The 24996-nt window shown below is 27.7% G+C and overlaps 1 protein-coding gene across 2 annotated transcripts; it reads left to right on the top strand.

The window, feature by feature from the left end:
• Positions 1–276: 276 nt before the first annotated feature.
• LOC107436724 (thioredoxin domain-containing protein bug) lies at positions 277–23363 on the top strand. 2 transcript variants are annotated; one of them, XM_043050020.2, is made up of 6 exons: positions 277–415; positions 1721–1823; positions 5464–5762; positions 8600–8811; positions 12992–13122; positions 21625–23363. In XM_043050020.2, exons 2-6 carry the CDS (start codon positions 1757–1759, stop codon positions 21852–21854), a joined length of 939 nt encoding a protein of 312 aa, XP_042905954.1. In that variant the 5' UTR covers positions 277–415; positions 1721–1756; the 3' UTR covers positions 21855–23363. The 2 variants fall into 2 exon arrangements, with proteins under 2 accessions (XP_042905954.1, XP_042905953.1); XM_043050019.2 differs by having other exon boundaries at positions 285–433; positions 21625–23174.
• The last annotated feature ends 1633 nt before the right edge of the window (positions 23364–24996 follow it).

Raw genomic sequence — 24996 nt, 5'->3', positions numbered from 1 at the left:
TCGCGTGCAGGTCGTCGGGCTACCGATGCCATCCCCTCTGCAGAGGATCAAAACTGTGATGGCATGTCTTCGGATCATCCTTAGGAGCGGTTCCCAGACCGTCGCCAATAGCCTATCGTGCAGCTCTAGTGCGACGTAAATTAACTACAACTACAACAACCAACTTTAACCTAAAATTCAGTCGAAAGTAGTGAGATGGAAGTCTTACGACGAATTTTAATCCTAGCGCCATCTGCGCTTCGTTTTATGCATTCAACTATTCATACATTGAGTGTACAAAAATAGGCAGCTAAAAGTTTTCGCAATATCCAATTTTAATAATATTTTTAATATTATTTAATTTAACCAAAATATTTAGGTTTTGTGCAGGTGATAGAGAAGGTTTAAGAATATCTTGAACAGTGTAGTTCTGAAGGTAAATAAAGAACAATCGGTAATCACCTATTTGTTTAATATTTTGCTGTTATTATCCCTCAATTTCTCCCCTGGGTAAGATTGTATCGAAATATTCTACGTGCTATTCTTCCATTGAATAATTTGAGTGTTATAAATTTTTTGATACGGATACTAACACTCTATGATGTCAATATGTTTAGCTTTAATTATTCACTAACACAATATTAAATGAAAACAGTGTTAAAGATTTAATTGTTCATTTTGTATACATTATGACAAATGGATCAAATGTTGTGCTTAAATAGCAATTTAGTTGAAAATTGCTAAGTATTTTAAGTTTGGCAAATTACCTAGCTTATACATTAAAGAACATAAAGGGGATAAAGAAAAACATCGAGAACTTAGCTCTTACAAAATAAGCAACAATTTATTATATGAAGAATTAAATATTTTAAGTATTTTTCATAGTAAATGCATTGAGTATTTCCTTTAAACTAGGATAAGGACATGCATAATTATGATATTTTACTTCCTTATTTTTACTAGAAGTTTGAAAAGTGTTAGGGATAATGGTTGCATAATCATCCTATTAAAAAAAAATATTAGATCTAAGTTTATAATTCAATTGAAGTATAACGGTATTATCAATAAAACATGGTACATAGTGTTTTTAAAAGGTGCTTCAAGGTACTTAAGTTTGATTTTCATTTTTTAGAAGCCCTTAAAGGTGCTTTTTTCATTGGGGTTTATTAAAATGTGCTTAATCTTCTCTTTTTGAAAATGAGATTTTTTTTTCCTTTACCATGTCGATTTTCACCATGTATAATACAAAAGTGTGGTTTTCACATTGTTCTATTCCACGTTTTCGCAATTCATTCCGCTACAAACCACTTTAGCGTGTCATCGGTCGGTAGCGTATGAAACCGCCAATCATTTTACTTGTTTGATGAAATACGTACAAGTCCGCATGTGTATCTACTCAGCTGGGTTCTGTGAGATTTTAGCTCTCTCATGTGCAACTCTGCTGTATTTTGCAAGATATTCTCTATTTCAGGCTTTATTTTTCACCTTCTGAAATCAAACTGAAAAATCTTTGGGTTTTTTATGTTGATTAATGTAATCAAGAAAAAATTTCTTTGTCTGAAACTACTTATTTCATCATGATCATGTAAAATCCTTGAAAGTTATTTTGCATTTTGTTAATGTGTATAGTACTTAAAAATATTTTTTGAGTGCTTAAAAATTACTTAAAAAGTCCTTATTTTTTGTTGAAAGATTTGACTACACTGTTTTTATGTAATTTATAATCCATACTGAATTTCAGATAAAACTGATTTTTATGACCACAATTTAAGGCATCATGATCTTGCTAAAGAGAATACTACTTTCATGTTTACTTCTGATTTCAGTCATAGCTGAGGAAGAAGGTAATATGTTTTTATGTTGTTTTTTTTGTCTTTATTTATCATTACCTAATGTAGTAATATTTTTCGTATTCTCTTGATATTCTTTAAAAAAAATAGAACTTGTCTTTATAAAATTATACTTTTTATTGAAACTTTTTAATGTTTCGATTCTCATTCTATTGTATGTTTTTGCTCACAAAATATAATATTTGCATTGGAAATAATGAAAATCAAAGCTTTCTTATGAAAAATTGTGTGGTATAAATAAAATATGGTATGGATTTCTAATGAAATTTACCTGATATACCTGAAAAAATCAGATAATTGTTTTTTCTGAAATTGAGTGGGAACCCTGAAAGTTTTTTACTATTGCTAAAAAAGAAAAAAAAATCTGCTTCTTCAATGAAAGTTTGTCTCTTTAGAATACCTGAGGAAAAAAATAAGATTCATTATTATGTCTTTTCCTATCAATGCAAGCACAATTTAAAATTACATTCACATGTTTTGAAATAACATATCAAGATTCCTATTAAAGGATTTAAGATTGCACATTGTGTTTCGTATCTTCATAATTTTATATCACATATCATGTTTTGTATTCATGTGATTTAAGAGCCAATACTATGAATAGTGTCCAAGGGATTATAGATCGGAATTCACGCAATTTTAAAAGGAAGCATTGAGATCATATTAACAAAATTTTAAACTCAAATATTTAGATTCGTATTCATGTCATTTTGAAATCAAATATCAAAATTCATATTCACTCGATTTTGAAATGAAACACCAAGATTCATATTCACTCGATTTGAAAATTAATTGTTGAGATTCCTATTCATGTGATTTAAGAATTGCACATTGAGATCCATATTCACATATTTTAAACAAATAAATAAATTTTGCATCCATATTTTTATTAAAATGTTGATACACTACAAACACGTCCTACAAACACTTTTTTCTTCCTCAAATTTGAGGTAATATTTTTTCCAATTATTTAAAATTTGTTTTTGCATATAATATTTTTGGATTTTTATGTTCAACTTTTTTGGTTATTTACCATACTTTTTTCTGTAGTATAAAACAATAGAGTTCTATTAAAATTAAAAAATTTTAAAAAAAATTTGGGATTGAACTAGCTATAAGAGTTAATCAATGCGTCCAGAAAGTTTTTTAACTGAGATTTTATGTTTGCAGAAAGTCTGGTACCAACATTATATCCTCAATTTGTGTTGTGAGATATTTTGTATTGTATTACAGTTAAAAGTAATTAAGTTTGAAAAAAGTTATAGACTACAATTGATTCTGTAGACAGAGAAAGCATCTTCAATCTTTTAAGTTTTAACAGAAATTTCCAGTTTTTAGCTGGATATCTATTAAATCAAACTGTTTCAATTAGAAATTGGTAATTATAAAAAAATATCTTATCCTTTATGAGGTCATCAAAAATTATTAATCACCTTGGTGTTGTTTGCATATTAATTCTCATATCCTTTATGAGGTCATCAAAAATCATTAATCACCTTGGTACTGTTTGCATATTAATTCTCAATTTTTTAAAGCATATTATCAATTGTAAGTTATATTTACTGTTTTTATTGTTATATTCCCCTTACTGTCCTATATGTCTATGAGATATTTAAAAAAAATATACATCCTGTTTTTTTTAATTATTTTGTTTTCCAATTCTATATATTTTTCTTGTGTTGATTATATAACAATCTATCATTTCCAGGATTTAAAACAAATCATAATTAAAGATATTTTAAATTTTTGGTCATCAAATTGGTTCCCAATGAAAAAATCCTATCAGTTTTTTTGGGGTTAGGAAAGGGTTAGACTTTCTTAGTAACTAGGTCTTTCTTAATAATCCGAGACATTTGAAATTATGAGAAAACCATTAAAAAAAAATCTTATTTAGATATCAGGGGTCTGTCCAGGCCAAATTTACTACCATTTAGCGGTACCTTCACAAATTCAACTTTAATAAAAATGGTAGTTTCATAAAATACTTTTTCTTAAAAAAAAATTATTGTATTCCGTAAGAAACGGTAAATCCATATTTTTACCATATTTTTGTGTTGATTTTTTAATATAATTTCTAATTTTCACAAATTATATCTAAAACTTCATAAAATAGGTACCTCTTAGAAAGACAGACCCCTGTATATGTAATTATTTAAATAATTTTATATTAGTCTGACACTTTATTAAATTCAACATTTATTTTGTTCTCTTGGGGGCGATGTCAATTTTGTTGCATAGTAGAGTCCCGATTATCCGAGTTAATGTGAACGGTGACTAACTTGGCTAACCGCAAAACTCGGTTAAAGCAAAGAGTTTAAAAAAAGAAAGAAAATAGTAGGTATAAATGTAATATATTTAACAAATACAAAATTTATATGAGTACACCGCATACAATTCATATTATAATTAAAAAGTATACTTAAAAACACTTAAAGATCATACTTTACGAGAATGAAAGGGTTTTTACTTAAAAAGGTCCTTAATAGTTTTTTGTTTTACATTACTTTGGCGTTTTTCTGCAGCAATGTTTCGCCATTTTTTTAGGGATAACAGGAAGGCCGTTGTTGCCTTTTTTTGTTGCTCTATATATTCTATAGCATTTTCGATGGCCTTTAGTCCATCTGTATGAGAGATTCTTATATGTCTATTTTCATCATCTTTGCTAGATTCATTTTCATTATTAACAATATTAACTATCATTTCATCGGTAATCACTTGTTGTCTGTCTGCTTGTTTTCCTGAGTGTTGGGAAAATAAGATTCAGAATTTTTTCAGGTAGTTTTAAAAATAAAAAATAAGCTAGAATGGAAAAAGGAATCATAGAAATATTTTATATCTCGATTAAAGCAGAAACTCAGATAATCAGAACTCTATTTCATTATTCAAGGTAAGAAATATGTTTTCCATTGTTATACAGTGAGCTCTCGCTACTACGATATCCGATAAAACAATAACTCCCGCTGTTTACAATAATGTTTTGTGGTCCCGACGAACTTGCATATGAATTAACGTTTTCCACCTCTCAATGTTGCGATATTCTCTGACACAATGAACTCCTGTAAAACAATATATATATTTTTTAAATTTCTACCTTATTTTCTCCATTTATTATTGGTTTTCAAATAATGTAAAAAATCTTATTTCATTCCATTTTGCTATAGTTTTGGTCTTTTCTAACAAGAGAAATTTCACTGCTGATTATGTTTTTGTATCTTATTTCTTTTCACCACAGTGAATGGCTTTTTCATTCCGATTTCATTACCCCATCCTTAAAGAACATAGACCGCCCCAAGACCTTCCATTCTTAGAATTGCCACCCTCATCTCTTAAGAAGTCACAGATGTAACATTCCTATCTGATTTCATATCTAACCCTAATTACCACTCTGCAAATTAAATTTTTACATAATATATAAATAGATTTATAGTTAATACACATATAACATTAAAATTAACAACAACAAAAATCCTATTGTGTCCCCAAAGTATGTAGACCCTCGATATAATAATATATCCCTCTACAACAATATATTTATTTGGTCCCCAAAATATTATTATAACGATGTTTTACTGCATAATGTTTGAACTGCCCAAAAGTTAATATCGATTAAGTTTTTTGCATTTATTTTGTGCAGATTTGGAGAGTGATGTCACTACTGTTGAGTTCAGTACGCACCATTCCGAGAGGCCTATTGAAAATGCGGTGAACGCCAGCATCGTGACTCCCGAAGAGATCGAGCCACCCGTGTCTTACGAGAAGGAACGACTGGCTGCCCTCAAAGGATCCAACATCACAGACATTGAAAAGATTTTAAACAATATTACAGATCCAATGATGCCAGAAGCAGAACTTAATGCCACAGCCAATGCTACAACAGAAACAAAAAACAAAATTAAAGTAGAATGCACTCCCAGAGTCATTCCTGAAAATGAGGTTATCCTTGGTTCTTTTTTTCATAACAAAATTTACTTAATATTTTTACATAGCATACATCAGCTCATATACACTATACTAACTCGTATAGATTCTTAAAACTGCCGCATATTGATTCCATAGATTTTACATATCAGTTACAATTTCCAGAATTTAAAACCTGCTACATACCTGAATTCATTTTTTCTGTGTACTGGTTAAAATTATTTGAATTTGTAACTTTCTAGTTACTTACATTTATTCCTTCTGATAATTTTGAAATTTTATTAAAAATTTTATTGATAATTCAAGAATTTGGAAATTTCCTTTATTTCAAACTTTTTACAAACCCAAATTTATTAATTCTTCGTACTGGTTGAAATTTTTTGAATTTTAAATCTTCTCTGCACCTGAATTTATTATTCTTTTTTTAACTTGTTAAAATTTACTGGATTTTAAACCAGTAATTAAAAATATACAAATTATTTGAAAATTGTATGAAGTTAATTCTACAGTTATTACTAAAAATTTAAGAATGAAATTTATTTCAGTTAATCTCAATAACTATCTGTTTTTTTCCCCCGCTATTACAGAAACTTTATATGATACTCCCGCTCAGAAAACTTCTCTGGACCATTTTATTAAATGTAAATAGTCAAACTTCAATATTGCAAACTCAATACATGACACTTACAATTTCATGATCAAAAATTTGAAGTTTCAGAAATTGGGTATGAAATATTTTCTTTTAAAACTTGGTCAAACTATTAGTTATACCATTATTTTAAATATTGTACAGTATGTATTTATTATTTTTTTTTTTTAAAAAAGCGTCTTATTCTTAGAGATTCTTCCCACTAACTAGTGAGCTTAAGGGACGGCTGAGACATTTAATTTAGAAGCATTAAAAAAATCTGATAATGATAATTTAACAGTTATAAAATTAAAAAAATTAGGTGTAAATACATTTATTAACTTGAAGGATTTAAGTACTGCAATTATTTTATTTTATTAAAAAAAATCTTTAACATTTTTTTTTTTCAATTGTTGCTTTTTAGTTTTAATTTATTTAAAAATGATGTATAATGAAGCTTTGAAATGAATAATTTGAACTAAATGGCAATTATAAATTTTTTAAAAAGTTGTTTTAATATTTGGTATAACTTTAAAAAAAATTTTTTTTTTCTCTTGGGTTGGAAGGAACAAATTTCTTCTAAGTCGGTTTGTCTTCTGGTGGAAGAAACTTTCTTCCTTTGTATGTGCACATCATTTTTGCATTCTGACAACTTTTTTTAATCTGTTGGTCAAATATTAACTTATTTTTGTTTTAAAAAATGCTTCATAAAATACGAAAATTCTTTACAACTTGATGTTCTCCAAAAGTTTTTAAATTTTTCAGAATTCAAAAAGAAAAAACATTTTGGGTATTCATTAACATTTCATGAAATCAATGGTTGTTAAGTGCATTTGACTCATTTATCACGAATGTGTCAGACAATTTTTTATGATATGCAAAAATTTATGACATCGAAATATGTGATATCTAGGTTCAACTTTGCTTTAAAAATTTCTAATTTAGGATATTTATGTTGCATACAATTCTAAACTTAATTTTTTTTTAAAAAGTATTTAGCTTTTAATTCTTAAACAATTTTTTCCTTGTAATTTTTTCCCATATTAGTTATAAAAAAAAATTTAAAATGTCACAAGCATTGAATTAATTTTAGAATGTGTAGAATCTCATTACTGATTGTACAGCAATAGGATTCTTATTTCATATCAAGGTTCATATTGTGTTTGAAAATATTTAATACAGAGAGAAATCATAGAAGTTCAGAGGACTGTATTGACTTACAGGCTGTTAATCCCTGTGGCAGAATTTTTTTGAGCTATCTGCAACAAAACTTTTTAGCACTACTATCTTTCTGCAAGATACTTTTAATAAGAACAAACATATATGATACTTATCTAAAATAACAAAAATGCTGTGTTTACAAAAAAACTATATAATTTTTTTTAATGAACATGTTATACTTTTTTATTCTGATATTATGGGTAATATTCTCTCATTTTATTGGGGGGGGAGGTGCAAAGGTTATTTCCTTCTTCTCATTTTGTAAATAATCATCACAGTAGAAAAATTTATTAAAAATCATGGAATCTATAGTAGTAATTGCCGAAAAAAAGAGCAATGACGAAATCACGTGAATTGAACTCCTCAAATGCGTGTTTTATTTCGAAATTAGGTTGTTGTGATAAATAATATTGTATACAAAATATCAGATTTAAAAACTATGGAGAAATCAATATCAATAACTGCCAAAAGTTAGATAAAATCATTGCCTTAAAAAGTATATACTCAAATACAGGATTTAAATTTTCCATATTGTTTGAAATATTTTGGGATATTTAAAATCCACGTGAAAATCAATATCAATAACTGCCAGAAATACAATTGGAACATTTCATCGATTTACGATACTGTTGACATAAACTGAACATGTAAAAAAATTGATTACCAAAATGCATGATTCAAATATTACATGTAAATTTCTGAAGAAAAGTAAGAGTTTTTACTTTTCGAAATAAAACTCATTCTGCAAGAACTCTGTAACATTTTGCGACAATGCCGCTGTGATTCTGACACAGGGTTAATCTTAGTACATTATACCATATATAATTTGTAATTGCAAGTCTGTTTTAAAACTCAAAATATTCCAGTTCTAGAATAATAAAGATTTGGTCACTAGGTTTAATAGAACAGTGAATGAAAATGAAGAAATCTTGAATAAGTAAGAAAACAAAGAAATGTCACTTTTCTATCTGAAGGAATAAATTCTCTGTTTTAATCTTTGCAGACTGTTCAAGTCGTCTTGGCTAACTCATCCACACTGCTTAAAGTGCTCTCACCTAATACTAATAAGAACACTACAGCAGGGGAGTGCATCGTTGTCCTATTCTTCTCTCGACAGTGCGTCTTCTCTGCCAGGATGGCTCCCCACTATAATGCTCTGGCGAGGGTGTTCCCAGACATCACATTTTATGCTGTGGATATCATGGAAACTGGAAAGTAAATAGCCTCTTTTTTTTATTTTTTAAAATATTGTGTTTTGTGCCTGATAAAACCAGTCGCAAAATGTACAAAAAAAATAATTATTACCTTAAACATTCTTAAATGTTCCTTTATTGAAATTGCCACTAGGATTCAACCAATCATGTTCTGAATTTGCACTTTTTCAAAATTTGCATTGATTGAAAAGAGATAAGATTAATAAAGATTAATAGGTTTTTGTGGTAATCTTATTAGTTTTATTTTGAAATCAAGAAGCAGGGGTCTGTTTGGAAGAAATTTGGGTCCATTAACGGACCCTTCACAAAATATCTTTTCTTGAAAACGGACCCTTCACAAAATATTTGACTTAAAATCGTACCCTTCACAAAATAATTTATCTTTTAATCGGACCCTTCACAAATTTGTTTATCTTCATTATTGTTTTGTTAATTGAATAAACCCTTCCCAGGAAGAAGGTGAAAGAAAGACAGATGTAAACGAATTAAGTTTTGTCTTCAGAAGACGCTTCTTCCATTATTCGTCCAAAATGAATATTCTGCATACAGCAGTATAGGCTAAATACCAAATATTTGTATGTTGCATCTCTAATTTAGTAGCAGCAATTGCTGTTTATTTTTGAAAATTTAATTTTTTTTAGTTGTAATTTTACAGTGTTGAGCATTATTTTGTATGTCTTTACAATTTAAAAACTCCTGGAAATTTTTTTTTTTTGCAATAATAGGACCCTAATTCACAAAAACAGGATCCTGGTTGAAGGAATGTGAATTAGCGTTTATTTTATATTCACAAATTACGAGTAATTTTTTCACGATTTTACAAAAACGGACCTTTCACAAAATGTCTGGACAAACCGCTGAGAAACAGATCTTTGGGAAATAAAAATTTCATATAATTATTTCCATAGAAATGATTATTAATGTAATGAAACATTCTTAAATGTTCCTTTATTGAAATTATCATCGGATGCAACAAATTGTGTTTTGTATTTGCGCTTTTTCATAATTTTCATTGATTGCAGAGAGGTAAGACATACTTGTCGGTTAAAAATAAAATTGATAAATATTAATAGGTGTTTGTGGTAATCTTATTAATTTTATTTTTAAATGAAGAAGCGGAACTTAGGGAAGTAAAAGGTTCATAGCAGAATAAGGAAAAAGTAAAGCAGAGAAATTCAAATGTGTTGATGAGTAAAAGCTATGTCTGCTATTCGATTTATACAAGAATTTATATTAAATAAATTGTAGAAAATAACAGCTAAAAGCAAGAGGAAAAATTAAAGCTAATAATTGAATGTTGTATTTTACTTTTAAGATATTATATGTTTAATATAAATTTTAAGACAATATTAAAAAGGATAATTCAAAGACTAAGTACTGCAAAAATCAGAAATCGTCACGTTAATTGGCCAGCACTATTACGGAAGACAAATTCAAATATTTGAAATAGATATTTGTTCTTCAAATTTGCACTTAAAATATTGGGGCTGGTAATTTGTACTTAATGTAGGTGATTGATATAAAGTTTGAGATCTTTTATGTTATATTTTTCTGTGCTAAAAAGTATTTAAAAAAAGGTTTTATTCTTAAATTTTTATTTCTCAAGAAATATTTTGGCCAATTCTGAAATTTTGGACTGCTGCAACTTTCAAAAGTTTAAAATGATTTATAAATTTTTGTGAAACCAGGGGTCTGTCCAGACATTTTGTAAGAGGTCCTGTATTTGGAAAATTGTGAAAAAATTACTTGTAATTTGTGAATATAAAATAAGCGTTAAGTCACATTCTTTTAAACAGAATCCTGTTTTGTGAATTTGTGCAAATAGGGTCCTGTTATTGCAAAAAAAACTTTTCAAGGAGTTTTTAAATTGTAAATGCATACAAGATTATGCTCAACACTGTAAAATTACAATTAAAAAAAAGAATTAAATTTTCAAAAATAATCAGCTATTGCTACTACTAAATTAGAAATGCAACATACTAATATTTGGTATTTAGCCTATGCTGCACAACACAGAATATTCATTTTGGACGAATAATGGAAACAAAATCACTCACATTTTTAAAAATTTCAATAGATATATTTAATAACATTTACATTATAATAACATTTACATTATTTGAATAACATTGACATTTTTATTATAATTTCAATTGACATTAGTTTTTTTAAAAAATTGATGTAAGTTAATTTTTATTTACATAATATTTTATCAATTAATTTTATGAATAATATATTGCTCAATTATTTATTTACAAAAAAATATCATTTAATATCAATAAGAATGTACACACGATATGTACATGATAAGAATGTACACACGATGTACATATTTTCTTAGAATACTACATTTGGAGTTTATAAAATTTTATTGACTTCGAAGAGGTTAAGGTACATAATATAAATGAAATGAGATCAAACTTAGCCTTAGAATTAAAGCAGAAAATCATGATTAACGAAATATTATAGTAATATGCGTTGATTGCCAGTAGATTTGAAAATATCTATTAATAGCTGAACACTCAGCATCAGTAAATTTTTCCTGCCCATTTACAATAATACGCAAATGTCTTTCGAGTGTCTCTTGTGAAGGGTTCGATTAAAAGATAAATTATTTTGTGAAGGGTCCGTTTTTAAGCTAAAATATTTTGTTGAGGGTCCGTTTTCATGAAAAGATACAATTTTGCGAAGGGTTCGTTAAAGGACCCAAATTTCTTTTAAACAGACTCCTGAAAACTGTTTAAGATTATTCAAATAAAAATTACAAGTAATAAATTCCAAAAATTAATTTTCCATGTATATTATCTTGGGATAAACTAGTATAATAAAATTATTTGATTATCTTTAACAGTTACAGACCTATGGGGAAATAGACAGAAAGTGAAATTAATCTTAAAAAGACTGAACTTAACTGTAGGGACCATATTTTCTAGTTACTGACTTTCTCCCCTCAACATTTAGACATTTTACCTTATTTAAGGTTAGTCACTAAAATTATGAAGATTGCATCCTAGTATGTACAAATCCAATCATTAAATAAAAAAAAATTTGAAGTGCTTGCTGATTTAATTAAACCTGCCAAGTCTCCTTATTTTAACCAAGATTCCTGTATTTTACGATTATATCTTGTTTACCCATGTATTCTCAAAATCCTCCATATTTGTTGAAGAAAATTTTTTTTAAAAATAAATTTTGCCGATAAAATATCCTCTGGTGGCAAAAATACTTATCTTATTCCTCAACAGATTGTGCTAATTGCCATTACTGCAGTATGTTGAGTGTTTATAGTTTAAGTAATTATAAATGGTTTAAAATTGTCTTTAGAATAGATATTTTTTACTTCACTAAATGTAAGTACTTATATTACTTTTAATTTCTCTTTTTGACTTACATTATGCGTGGTGTATCAAAACTTTACTTATAGCCTAAAAAGTATTGCTTGTAAAATCTCCATTATTTTATTTCTTCAATGTTGGCAGGTATGTTTTGAGCACTGTATATCTCATCATTTGTACATAACATTATCTATAATTAGGAGTTTTATTCACTAATTCTAATACTTTAGGGAACTTTTTAAATGGATTGTTATGTGAAGTTGTGTTTAATTAATGGCCGCTTGATTTACAAATTATAACATAAGAAAGGGAAGGTGGTGGCATAAGAGTCTTAAGCGAATGAAATCTTAGTCTCAACTGCCGAGTTCAGCAAACTGAGGATAGATGGCATTGTAGGAGGAGGTTACATAACTGTAATATTCATTCATAATTTTATTAATATTCGCAGTTGTTATGCTTTTTTAAAGAAGTAACAATTCAAATATGTCTGGATTTAAAATTATTCAATCGTACTCCAAGTATAAACTGTTGTTGCACAACTGATACAGACCAAACTATTGCGACCCTATTCCCCAAATTGTGGCTACCCCCTATATTTTGGGGATCAGAAATTTGATTTCATCAAGAAAAGGTTATGTTTATTCAGAGAAAGTACGAGTCTGATATCATAAAAGATATTGTCTGCGCTTATTAATTAATATATTTAAGCCATTAAGATTGAGTCTTAGAACTAGAAGATCCGATCATTAGATCCAAAGTTATTCAGTGTGTTGTTTTTGCATTGTTTATATTAAATATGTATATTTGTTTTGTTTGATGTGATAATAAAAAAGCGTTTGTTTCTAGTTTGTATATACGCTATGGATTAGTGTATGTTCCAAATATCATGCTGTTCCACAATTCTAAACCACATGGAAGATTTAATGAAAGTGTGATAAATCTGGAGGAGTTGGTGGATTTCATTAAATATTTTACAGGTAAAACTTATTCATATTGATTGATTGTCCTTTTAGTTTGATCTTTTTGAAATTACTTTTTTGATTTACAGCATACTCTGTATTATAACAATTGATCCAAAATGGTGTTAACCTGGTTATAATTTGGCAGCATAAGGAGGACTGTCAGGAATATATAAAATTGTTGGGCAGTTGTTTGCTTTTAATTGTGAAGGGGCAACAAGGGACAGGGCATTTGTACCGGGTTTGAAAAGTTTCTGGGTTTTTTGTGTTCTTTTTTTTTAAAAAAACCTTATAAAGAAATGAGAGATTCCAATGGAAAGAAAAATTATTATGAAAAAAATATCTATAGCCTAAACTTTGCTTCACCACATTTTTTTTTCTTTTTGTTTTAATTTTTTTAAGTTTATTGAACTTTATCTGTAACTTAAAAAATTGCATTTTTAATTTCTTTATCAGTTTTAGTAAAGTATTTAATCAGGAGTCTGTCCAGGCCGAATTTACTACCGTTTAGCGGTACCTTCACAAATTCAACTTTAGGAAAAACGGTAGTTTCACAAATTCAATTTCAGGCAAAACGGTAGTTTCACAAAATACTTTTTCTTAAAATTTCATTTTTGTATCCCTTAAGAAACGATAAATCCATATTTTTGTGTTGATTTCTTAATATAATTTTTAATTTTTCACAAATTACGTCTAAATTTTCACAAAATAGGTACCTGTCAGAAAAACCTAGACAGACCCCTGAATACCTTTTTACATCAGTTCCTNAAAGGACAAATTTCCCTTCATTATTCAATAATGTAAGTTTGATTATTCCTAAATAAAGTGAGATAATTTATCATGTTTCTTAAGCTATCTTCATCAGTCTCCTGTATGTTAATTTTTTTTTAAATATCTCCTTTTTTATTTTGTTTAAAAGCTTTACTATCCTATTTGGAGAATTTTTTTCAAATTTCCTTCTTAAATTGAACACAGTGGGCCAATTTGAGACAGTTTAAAACTCAGTTTGAAAAAATTTCAAGTCATTTGGTGTTTCTTCCATTATATTAAATTTTTCACTAAATTTTGCTTTGGAAAAAGTAAGTTTCCTCTAAAAGAATGCTGAGTTTAAATTTTAATGGCTATACAAACCTTTTGCTTTATTTTTGATAAAGTAATGATATTGAGAAAAATGTAGTTATTTGAATATGTTGTTATAATGTTTTGAAATAGTTCTAGTAGCTGTAATATTTTAAATTGCAATTATATTCGCTCAAATTAAAGATATTTGTACTCTTCTCCTAATATTTAATAATCTAATTCCTACATATTTAGTAAAAAATAATATTTCTATATTATGGAGTAGTAGCTGTATTTGAAAAAAAATATGTATGTAAATAATTATTATTTTATCAATATTAATCAGATTCATTATTAAAGAAAAAAAAAACTTTAAATACACTTAAAAATAAAATTAATTAGCCTATAATTTCAGTTTTATAATCATTGAATAATTTTTTTATTATATTCTGTGATAGATATGTTACATTTAATTACACTTTTTAAATGTAAACCTTTAGTTTTTTATTTTAAATTTTCTATTTCAGTGAGAGTGTAGGAATAAGTGTAATACTGTTTCAAGGTTGTTTTTTACCTTCTTAAATTTAAATTTCTGTTTCTGTGGGTTTTTTTTAATACTTTTCAATAAATTTTACTAACTAGGAAATTTTTAAAAAAAATATTGTGCAAAAAGTTATTAGGGAAATTTTAGCATGAATACCTTTTCAGAACCTTTTGTTCTACAGAGAATTGTGTATAGTTAGTTTCCTTACTAATTGGAGTGATTCATGCTAAGCATAAAATCTTTTTTCTAAAGGTTATAAAATTCAGATATTCAGAAACCCATATTTTCGGATTTTTCGTTAACCGCAATCCGAAAATCCAAGGTGCAGAAGTTTTAAAAAATCATCCATCACATTTATGTATAAAAACTCTTGTATATTTTTTTCAAAATATTAGAACTAGAATTTATACTTGAAAATAAAAGAGATCATTTGTATATATTTTTTCTCGTCGAATAATAAATGTAATTGGAGATAAAAGTAAATTTATTCAAGATTATTAATTTAAATTATGCTGCATATAATTTATTTAGAATTTCATGTTGTGAAAACATCAATGATTTTAAATTTATGAAGACATTAATTTTTTTAAATGCGTCACTAATGATTTTACTCAAGAAATTTTCAGGATTTTTGAGTTGAGCTCACAATCACCTCTGTATCTTTTCATATTGCTTTAATTTTTGTTTTAATTGTTAACCTTTCTAAAATTAATGTTTGTATTCACATTTCTTACTATCCTATGAATTTTCATTGTAGGCTAAAAAATATTCCAAAATGTTGAACTTCTTATATCTATTCTACTTTATTATTTTATTTTCACTGCTATGTATAATAACATTTTTTGGGATAATTAGAATGACTTACACATATTTAAGATATTATTTGTTAAACTATTATAATTTTTTTGGAGAAAATATGAAAAGAAAATTGAAGTCAGATTTATAGTGGATCCTAATTTGCTGTGCAACAGATGTCAGTTTACATACTATCAAAAATGCTACTGTATACTTACTTTATTTCTCGTTTAAACTTTTTTGCATCTAATATTGATGAATTATTTTGCACTTTTATCATCATCAAGTAATTAAGTGCCCAGTCATTTTTTTTAAGGTTAGGGAGCATTCTCTCTGGTACTTCCCTTGTCATTTGAGGTGAAGTTTCAAGTTAAAAAACTCTTTATCAAACTCAACTGGAAGACCAGAATGATTTTTAAACTTGGCACACAGTTTTTTCAATTATGGCACCCTGTCCATACACAACAGTAATGTCATGAGCAGCTTTCCTGGCCTTTAAAACGTTATGAATAAAACAAATAGACATTTATAATCCAGTAGAACAAAAACACACCATTTTCTTCTGAGTAATTGAAATCATTATGACCGAGCCCCCAGGGAATCAGGGGATAGAGCATTTGCCTTCCAATGAGGTGAACCAGGTTCGAATCCCAGCAAATGGTTGATCGATAGGAATTCCGCATCCGGCTTGCGCCGACCACACTGCCGACGTGAAATATCCTCAGTGGTAGGCGGATCATGGGTTAGATTCCCCTTGCCGACAAGCTAACTGTGAAAGGTTCTCGTGGTCTTTCTCTCCGTGTAATGCAAATGCGAGTTTGTTCCATCAAAAAAATCCTCCACGAAGGCAAATTTCTCCCTATACTTGATCCAAGAGTTCCCTTGTCTTCTGGATTGGGTTCCAAATTACAAGGCTACGGAGTTGAACACTAGTAGTCGTAAACCCAAAATTGGGTCGCCTGTTCAACTACGGTTAAAAAAAATCATTATGCAAGTAGCATTTAATTACAAGTTTAATTTTTTAAGAAATGACAGGAACTTAGTTGCCCTCTCAATAATATAAACAGGGTGGCCACCCACCTGGAAGACCTGGAATTATCAGGGAATTTTTTATATACTGGAAAAAACCTGGAAAAATGAGGGAAATTTGGATAAAAACCTGGAAAAATCAAGGAATTTTAAAGAGAAGCTGGAAATTTTTTCTTAGATAATTGTTTTAATTTCACTAATTTAAATTATTTACTAATTTTCTTAATTGAAATTATTTCATTATACCCACTTTTTTTAGACGGAAATGTATCGCCAGACAGTTGAAACATCATCAACTTTGCGATACTTTGCTTGCATAAAAATTTGCTCCATTACAGTTCTATTAAACTAAAATGCCACATAAAATTCTCCCACGGTTGCTAAACGAATGTAGAAACCTTTGACCACTATGGGACTGTGCAATTTAGGAAAGATTGTGGTGGAGGTGGAAGAAGGGATTAGTATATTAGCTTCTGTTTTCAAAGAAATCTATGAATTATTTTTTCTCAGCAAATCAACCAATCACACACTTTGTTTACAATCGCTAATAGCAATGTTTGTTGACAAATTGTTGCATTAATGCTAATTTTTTCTATTTCATTTTAACCTTTTATAACATATTTTAATTTTAAAAAAAGCGGGGTTTTTTAAGAACTAACTATATATTAATATTTAATTTTACTGTTTTGTTGATCAATATTTGATTTTTGATTCAAAATTCTAATTGTATACTTATCACATTATCGAAAGTTCGTAAATGTTGCTTGCTTTCCAGAGATGATATTTCCAAAACTGTTCCTCCTTTTTACCTTAAAAAGCTGACAAAGGCTGAGGAATGTATAGGAAACATATTAAATGATAAAATATATTTTAAATATAATATATGTAATTTTTTTTTCATAAGTATTTAGTTTAAACTCAGATTTATTTTGACTTGAGATTTTTTCTTGTTTGTATTTATCATTTTTTAACAGTAGTTTTATGCATTAATTTTTTGAAAAAATTAAGATACCTTATTATTAAATAATTAATATTAGATTATTTCTTAACGTAACTAGTGTAGTGCTATGTTAAAGTGTAGTGTTATGTTAAAAGGGTCAATACTATGTATAGTTTCCAGAATTTTAATATATAGAATAGCTAAATTATTTTAGAATTTTAAATTTCTAATTTTCATTTTAAAATGTGAGAGGAACAATTTTTTTTAGGTGTTATATATGAATTTATCTTAAAATCTCAGATTCCTATTTTATTCGATAAGAAAGTGCAACATGAATTTTTTTAGAATTCTTTAAAACATACTTATCCCATACATAAACTTTTATTTAACATTCATATTTATTAATCTATGTATTCACATAGGTGTTTAAATTTTACTTATTTAATAATATTAATTTCGCATGCATTTCAAATAAATATAATTCAAATTTTTAAGAAATTTTTTAATTTAGAAACTTAATTCTTTAATGTATGTATGCATATTTAGTTATACAGCTTTTATTTTGGCAAATGTTACTGTTATCACTTTTTATAGAATAAAATTTGCATTTGACAGTCTAAATCAAAATTTTTTAAATTACCTTCATAGTAATATTCTATTTGTTGCAGTGAACGTAACATTCAAGTCATCCATATTTATTTCATAATTTGGTTGTAAATATGTCTTTTGTTTATATAAATTTTTTTTTTTTTTTACTTCCTATCATTTTAGTAAATTTACCAATTAATTTGAGCTATTTTAAAAACGTGTATCTAAAATGCTTTATAATTTTCACTAATTTATCTGACTTTATTCATGCTTCTTACATAACTTTTTAATTTGTTTTAAAATTCTCATAATTATTTACAATTAATAAGTTGTCTCAATATTATAAAAAAAATTGATTTAATATAATATACATATTTTAAGAAAAATTAAACATAAATTAGAAATAACTTTTTCCAAATAATAAAATTCACAAATTTCCGATTTCCAGATTATAAATACAATTTATATGGTAAATATTAAATACAAATTCTCTCAATCATATATACAAAAAGTTTTCATAATCATTTGCAATTAATAAGCTATTCCAATTAATATCATAAAAAGAGATTAACGTAATATTAATATATGCAACACTTTTTCTTGCCATGTCAGTGGTTAAATTCGACTCTATATTAATATATTCAAAGATTTAGTTCACCCACTTTTAACTACATGAGAAACTAGGAGAGCTAGTGGGAGACGAGGAGAGCTAGTGACGTCGTTGATGACGTAGGACTAACCCTGTCTATTAGGATGACATTGACCCAGCTATATGGTGCCGACGATAAAGTGATACATTAAGTGAAAAGTTTGATACATTAAACCCTACGACGTTTGTTTTTTTTTGAAAAATAGAATGATAAAACATTATTTAGGAAATTCTTTTCCTCTAAGAAGTGACGATAGTTATTCTTTGACAAAATGTTCGATTGGAGCATATATCAGGAAATGGCTTCGTCAAAAACGAAGTAAGTTTCGCGAAATGTGAGCATCAAATTTTTACAGTGTTGTTATAATCTGCAGCACCCATTGCCATGTTGGTGGGTTTCTGCTACCGAGTTCATTAGTTTTGTGTAATAATGTCGTGTTTACTTTAAAATTTCAATTCTCTTAGTATCTGCGTTTAAAAATTTAACGCATTTCGAAAATTAACGCAGACATTTAAAGTACTTTGTACATTTTGTAAATATTTCATAGTACTAAATTATTTACGAAATATTTACAAAAATAGCAAGAAAGAAGATAGTGGAGTAAAAAAACAAACCATTACATGTTTATGTTGAGAAAGAGCTAAAACTAATAATTAAATAGAAAGTACGAAGTATTTCCAACACTTTAAAGTACGAATTTAATTTAGCTTACCCTGTGTCGTAGGTTATACGTTAACACTAGGTTTCTTAAAAATGAATTTGCAAAGGCATGATAAAAATTAAGCACTTCTAATAGTCTGTCTCGCTTGATAGCATGAAGATCACAGTAAGTGAGAGCTCTGACGTTTGCGCTCTCACTTACTGTGATCGAACGAAACTTAGTGTTTTAGTTCTGCACTGTACAAGACTTTAGTTAAAACAAAAACAAAAGCAATTAAGTATGTGTTTAGATTGGAATTCTTTAAATATTTGAATTGCAGATAAGAAAAAAAAGTATAAAATTTAAAGAATTTTATCTTTTTTTTCTTCTTTTTTTTTCTATAGAGTATACAACAAAAAATTAGACAATTTTACATTTGTGACATTTATTTTTGTATATTGAATCTCTTAAAATACTAATGCTAATTCAAAAAAGCATTATTTATAAATTTGACTTGAGATATTGGTTTAAAGAAAATATGATCAATCAATTTTATGCACTGTTAAGATAAAATACAGAATACAGTACAGCTTCATATTGAAATGTAAATACAGTAGCTCATAAAAGTGTTGGTACACTTATGACTTTCAATGAAATAGGAAATAAAAATTCATTAATTAAAATGAATATTTCAGAATGGCTATTTAATAATAAAAAATATATTCTATTCTTAGCAAAACTGCATGGAATATTTTAAAAACAAGGCAAAAGTTTATTTTTAAGAAATCGATCATCAAAAAGTAACAAAAACTTTATCGCAGAAAAGTCATTGTACACTTTCAAAGAAATCTCTGCCTATTAGTAAATATTCTAAATTTTTCTAATTAGTAATATTTAGTAGGGTTTCCTTTCACATCTACAATAGCTTTTATAAGTTTGTAAATAAATGTAACTAGTTTTTTTTTTTTGTCGACTGAAATTCGAGCAGAACATTTTTTATTAAATTTGACAGAAACTTTTACAGCACTCATTTGTGAATTTATGAATTTTTCCACAAATTTTATAATTTTGATCTCTGATATGAAGTCCTTCTTTTAAGCATTTTATCACATATTGCACAGTGCAATAGGACACATTAAACTAATTTAACAATATTCATTACTGATTTTCCTCTTATGATGACAAATAATCAACTTTCAAATTTGATCTATTGTTTTGTTATGGCCATGAGCCGTTTTTAAATGATAAAAGAAAATATTACGGTGAAGCAAAAATTCAAATATAATTTTGCTATCACAAGCTTGATGCTAAATTGCAAATAAATATATAAAAAATTAAATGAAAAATAATTAAAGGAAAAAATTAAAGCAATAGACTATAAATTAAATTCTGAAATCGTAAAACATTTAAGTGTTCGATGGCTTTCATGGGGTAAAAATTTTTTTACTATTTGATTATTGATATCTTAAAAGTAAACTTTTGCTTTGTTTTTAAAATATTCAGTGCAGTTTTGCAAAGATTATATTATACATCTTATTATCGAATACCCATAATGAAATATTCATTTTAATTAATGAATTTTTATTTCCTATTTCATTAAAAGTTATAAGTGAACGAACACTTGTAGGAGCCACTGTAATTATACAAAAATTTATTAATATATAATCGCCTGAAACGGTTTTCCTTTTTGCTTAATGAAAATATATTAAACAATACTTATCCAAGGTCTTATTGGTCATTCTGTTTTTGCCATTTGCTAGGTACACTTTAAGCAAAAACTACTTAAAGTAACGCATCAAAAAAATTTATTCAATAAAAATAATATATTCTACAAGCTAAACACATTTTCTACAAATGTCTTAATTTCTTAAAAATGAATGTTGTACCAAAACATTAAAAAATAAATAAAAAATCTTGCCAAATTGTGAAAATAAATTATTTTTTCAAGATGGTATGTTTAAAAAGTTACATTTTGAATGTAATATAGACACTTTTCTTGTACACATCCTACACTTTATAAGAACAGAAAAAACACAGATCTGGAAATTTTAAGATTTTTATCTGGAAAAATCAGGGAAATTTGAAATCTGTTTTGAGTGGCTACCCTGATAAAAATATCCATAATATTTAAATTTTTTGAATTTAGCTATTGGCAATAGGTTTCTCACACTTTTGTAATTGGATTAATAGAATATCTTCACCGTGCAAGATATACACAATTTAAGTTGGAATGTAAAAATTAGTTGAGAGCATATTTTCTTGGTTTGTATTTTAGGTTTGGAACACAATGGTACTCTGAATGTGACATCTGCGGATATGAGCGGCCCGGTTCCTTCAGTGCTCGTAAAGAAAGTTGATTACATATTGATATTTTCTTGGTTTTTCACTATCTTTTGTCTTGCTCTTACCTTCCTCAAGTCATCTTTCTGCAAACGCATGGTGGAATTCCTACGCAACACGTGGCACGAAGCGAACGCTGCCTCTCAGCACGAGCACGAAGAGTAGTCCTGTTTGTGATTCGCAGCATTGGACAATGCTGAGTTTAACTGTGATATTTCTATGTTTTTGGAAAAACCTGGTTGTTTTCAAATTTTTTTTTATTGATCTTGTCATAGGCAGGCTATTGTAAATATCATGACAATTTAACAGGGTGCATAGCGTTTTTAAAAAGTGCTCATTTTTTTATTTATGTTATGTTATGCCCTTAAAGGTGCTTTTTTTATTCGGGGTTTGCAAAAAGTGCTTAATTTTAAATTCTTTTAAAAATAGATTTTTTTCCTTTGCCTAGGTGAATTGTCATTCTAAATTACAAAAAATGCCTGGTTTTCTCAATTTTCTCTGCAATATTTACCAGAAACTAGTTACTTAATCTTGATTATGTTTTTGAAAATGTTTTTGAATTTTATTGATTTTATGTTTATAAATTAAAAACTTTGGCTAAAAATAATTTTTATTTGTGCACAGATCCTAATTATAATTATTATTTTTTTTAGAAGTGATAAGAAATATTTTTTGAGTGCTTATTATTTGTTGAAAAATCTGGCTGCGCACCCTGTTTAATGCTCGTGCATCAATAAGTTTGTTTTGTTTGTGAACATGTAATAATATAAGTGTTTTGTAATATATTTATTATATCATAACTGAAAAATTAATTATTAAATTTACACCCCCGGTCCCTAGTTACACTAATCAGGGAAGTGTGATAAAATCAGTCTTGAAAGATTCTAAGTTTTTGTGATCACCTTTTTGACTTCTTTTTTTTTACTAAGTCTTATGTGATGTGTCTGCAGACTTAACTCTTATTCTGTTTAATCTCGCTGTAATTTTTTTTAAATGTACATTTCTGCCATCTATGTAAATCTGGGTTTTGCATATCATCCTTCCAGATCTAGGAGCAGGGCATGTGATTTTCTTCGTGGGATTCCACGCATCTCAAGAACATTGATTCTTGGACTTCTGCAAATCAATACTTACGATCCAGCAAAATTTTCACCTCAGTCTAAAATTTAACGTCAGAATTAAGTTCTACAATCTAAAGTTCAAATTTTGAATCGGGGTTTTTGAGATGTTTCCACGCACTTCCGCAATTTTGAATTATTTTTTAGTTTGTCGGATTTTCATAATTTTCAATATGTGAAACTGCCAAAATGCGCTTATATCGTCAATCATATTCATGCAATTTTATAACCCAATATCACAGTTTGTATTTCTGCTTTCTTAAAATCCAATATCGCTATTCTCGTAAGAACTGAGCTTTCTCCTAAATTAATTTCTAATGAAGTGTGATATTCTAGGTAACTAAACTATAAATCTTAGTTCAAAAAATTTTATTAAATATGGATAGTATATAAATTGATGTCTTGTTATCTAGTTTTCTCACACTTTTCAATTGTTTGCAACTTTCCGGGTTTTACTCTTTGTGTCACAATCATCCCTGACTCATGTATTTTTATGTAAAACTTTTAATTAATTTAGATTATTTTAATTGAGTTATGTAAAACATTGTTCTATGAATGTTGTTGGTGTCTCTGTGGTTCTGAGCTGTTGCTGTAAAGGGTTCAATACCATGTGGTGGCTTGACAGATTAATGGGTGTCAACATGTATGATGCATAATGTTGACCACACTGTAGATTGACCTCCTTGACTGACATTTTGTTGCAATGAATGCTGTATACTGGGTATCTCTGCACCTGGAAAGTCATGAATTTCGGTATTGAGCAAAATTTGTCCTGAAATGTCATGATTTTAACTATTTTTTTCTAAAAAAATCATGGAGATTCATGGAATTTAGGTTGCCGAAAAATCTAATTTTTAAAAGGGAATTTCCCAATTCCAATTTCATGGTGGTTCCGAATATCTGAATTTGTAACAAAATCCCCACTCACGGTCATATTTTATTAAAATATAAAATATTTTATGTTCTTTAAAAACTATGGGGTTCTTTCAGAAAACGAAAGAAAAAACGTCATTTCTGGTGCGAATTATCTTTATTTTTTTATTTTATCAATTTAAAATTCTAGCTGATCCAAGCCAGTCATTGGCGAAATTTTTTTTTATTCCGAAATAAGAACAGAAAAATCAGGAGTGTTTCTTTCTTTTCCGGTGAACAAGAAAATTCTCTTTAGAATATAATTCTTTAGGGAAAAGGAAGAAAGAAAAAAATTTATTTTTTTCAGTTATTTTATTGCTTCAACTCTTTCTTTATTTTGTTTTCTAAATTTAAAATCTGTAAATAAGAAGATGCATATTGAATCAGTTTTGGTTATACCTATCATTTCAATTAATGTTATTAAAATGCTTTTTTAAATTTATTGTTGTTTTTGTTGGAGAAAATAGTAACTTCGTTAAGTCGTGAAAAATTCTTGGAATTAGTCGTGGATTTGAAAATCTAAAATGTAGCAGATACCCTGTGTATACCACATTTTAACTCAAATTTAACTATTTCTTTGGAATTGATTGTGTTACTTTCAGAAATCTGTATAATGCCTACTTGCCAAGTCTCCTGTATTTTAAGGAAGACCCCTGTTTCCTGTTTACCTGTATATTCTCAAATTTCTCCATATTTGTTTAAGAAATGTTTTTTTAAAAAAATTTCTTTTGGTGATAAAATATCTGCTATGGCAAAAATACTTCTCTTATTCCTCAACAGATGGTGCTATTGGCAGTAATGTAGTATATTGAGTGTTAAAAGTTTAAGTAATCCACAAAGGCAAATTTCTCCCAATATTTGATACAAGAAATCCCTTGTCTTCTGGATCGGGTTCAAAATTACAAGGCTGCGAAGTTTAACATTAGTAGTCGTCAATCCAAAGATTGGGTTGGCTGTTCAAAAACGGTTATAAAATGAAAGAGTTTAAGTAATTATAAATAATGGTTTTAAATAATCTTTCTTAGGTTAAGATTTGTATACATATTTTTTACCTCACAAAATATAAGTGCTTATACACTCATGGACAAAAAAATTAGCTCACCAAGAAGGAGTCGTCAAAATGAAACGAAATTTTACATATGTAATGACTACTTTGATATATGTAAATTATTAGAAAATCAAAGATTATCGTTTACCTTTGATTTTCTGATCATTTACTTATATCAAAGTAGTCATTACATATGTAAAATTTCGTTTCATTTTGACGACTCCTTCTT

Source organism: Parasteatoda tepidariorum, chromosome 6 (genome assembly GCF_043381705.1).
Source record: "Parasteatoda tepidariorum isolate YZ-2023 chromosome 6, CAS_Ptep_4.0, whole genome shotgun sequence".
Taxonomy (NCBI): Eukaryota; Metazoa; Arthropoda; class Arachnida; order Araneae; family Theridiidae; genus Parasteatoda; species Parasteatoda tepidariorum.
Note: the sequence above shows the minus strand (reverse complement) of the source record. Positions and strands in the feature narration are given on the sequence as shown.

Excerpts from the sequence above, each read along its gene's own strand:
- LOC107436724 (XM_043050020.2), top strand. The coding sequence starts at position 1,757 with ATGATCTTGCTAAAGAGAATACTACTTTCATGTTTACTTCTGATTTCA. Across the intron at positions 1,824-5,463 it reads AGTCATAGCTGAGGAAGAAG|ATTTGGAGAGTGATGTCACT; the intron begins GTAATATGTTTT and ends TATTTTGTGCAG. Across the intron at positions 13,123-21,624 it reads TTTCATTAAATATTTTACAG|GTTTGGAACACAATGGTACT; the intron begins GTAAAACTTATT and ends TTTGTATTTTAG.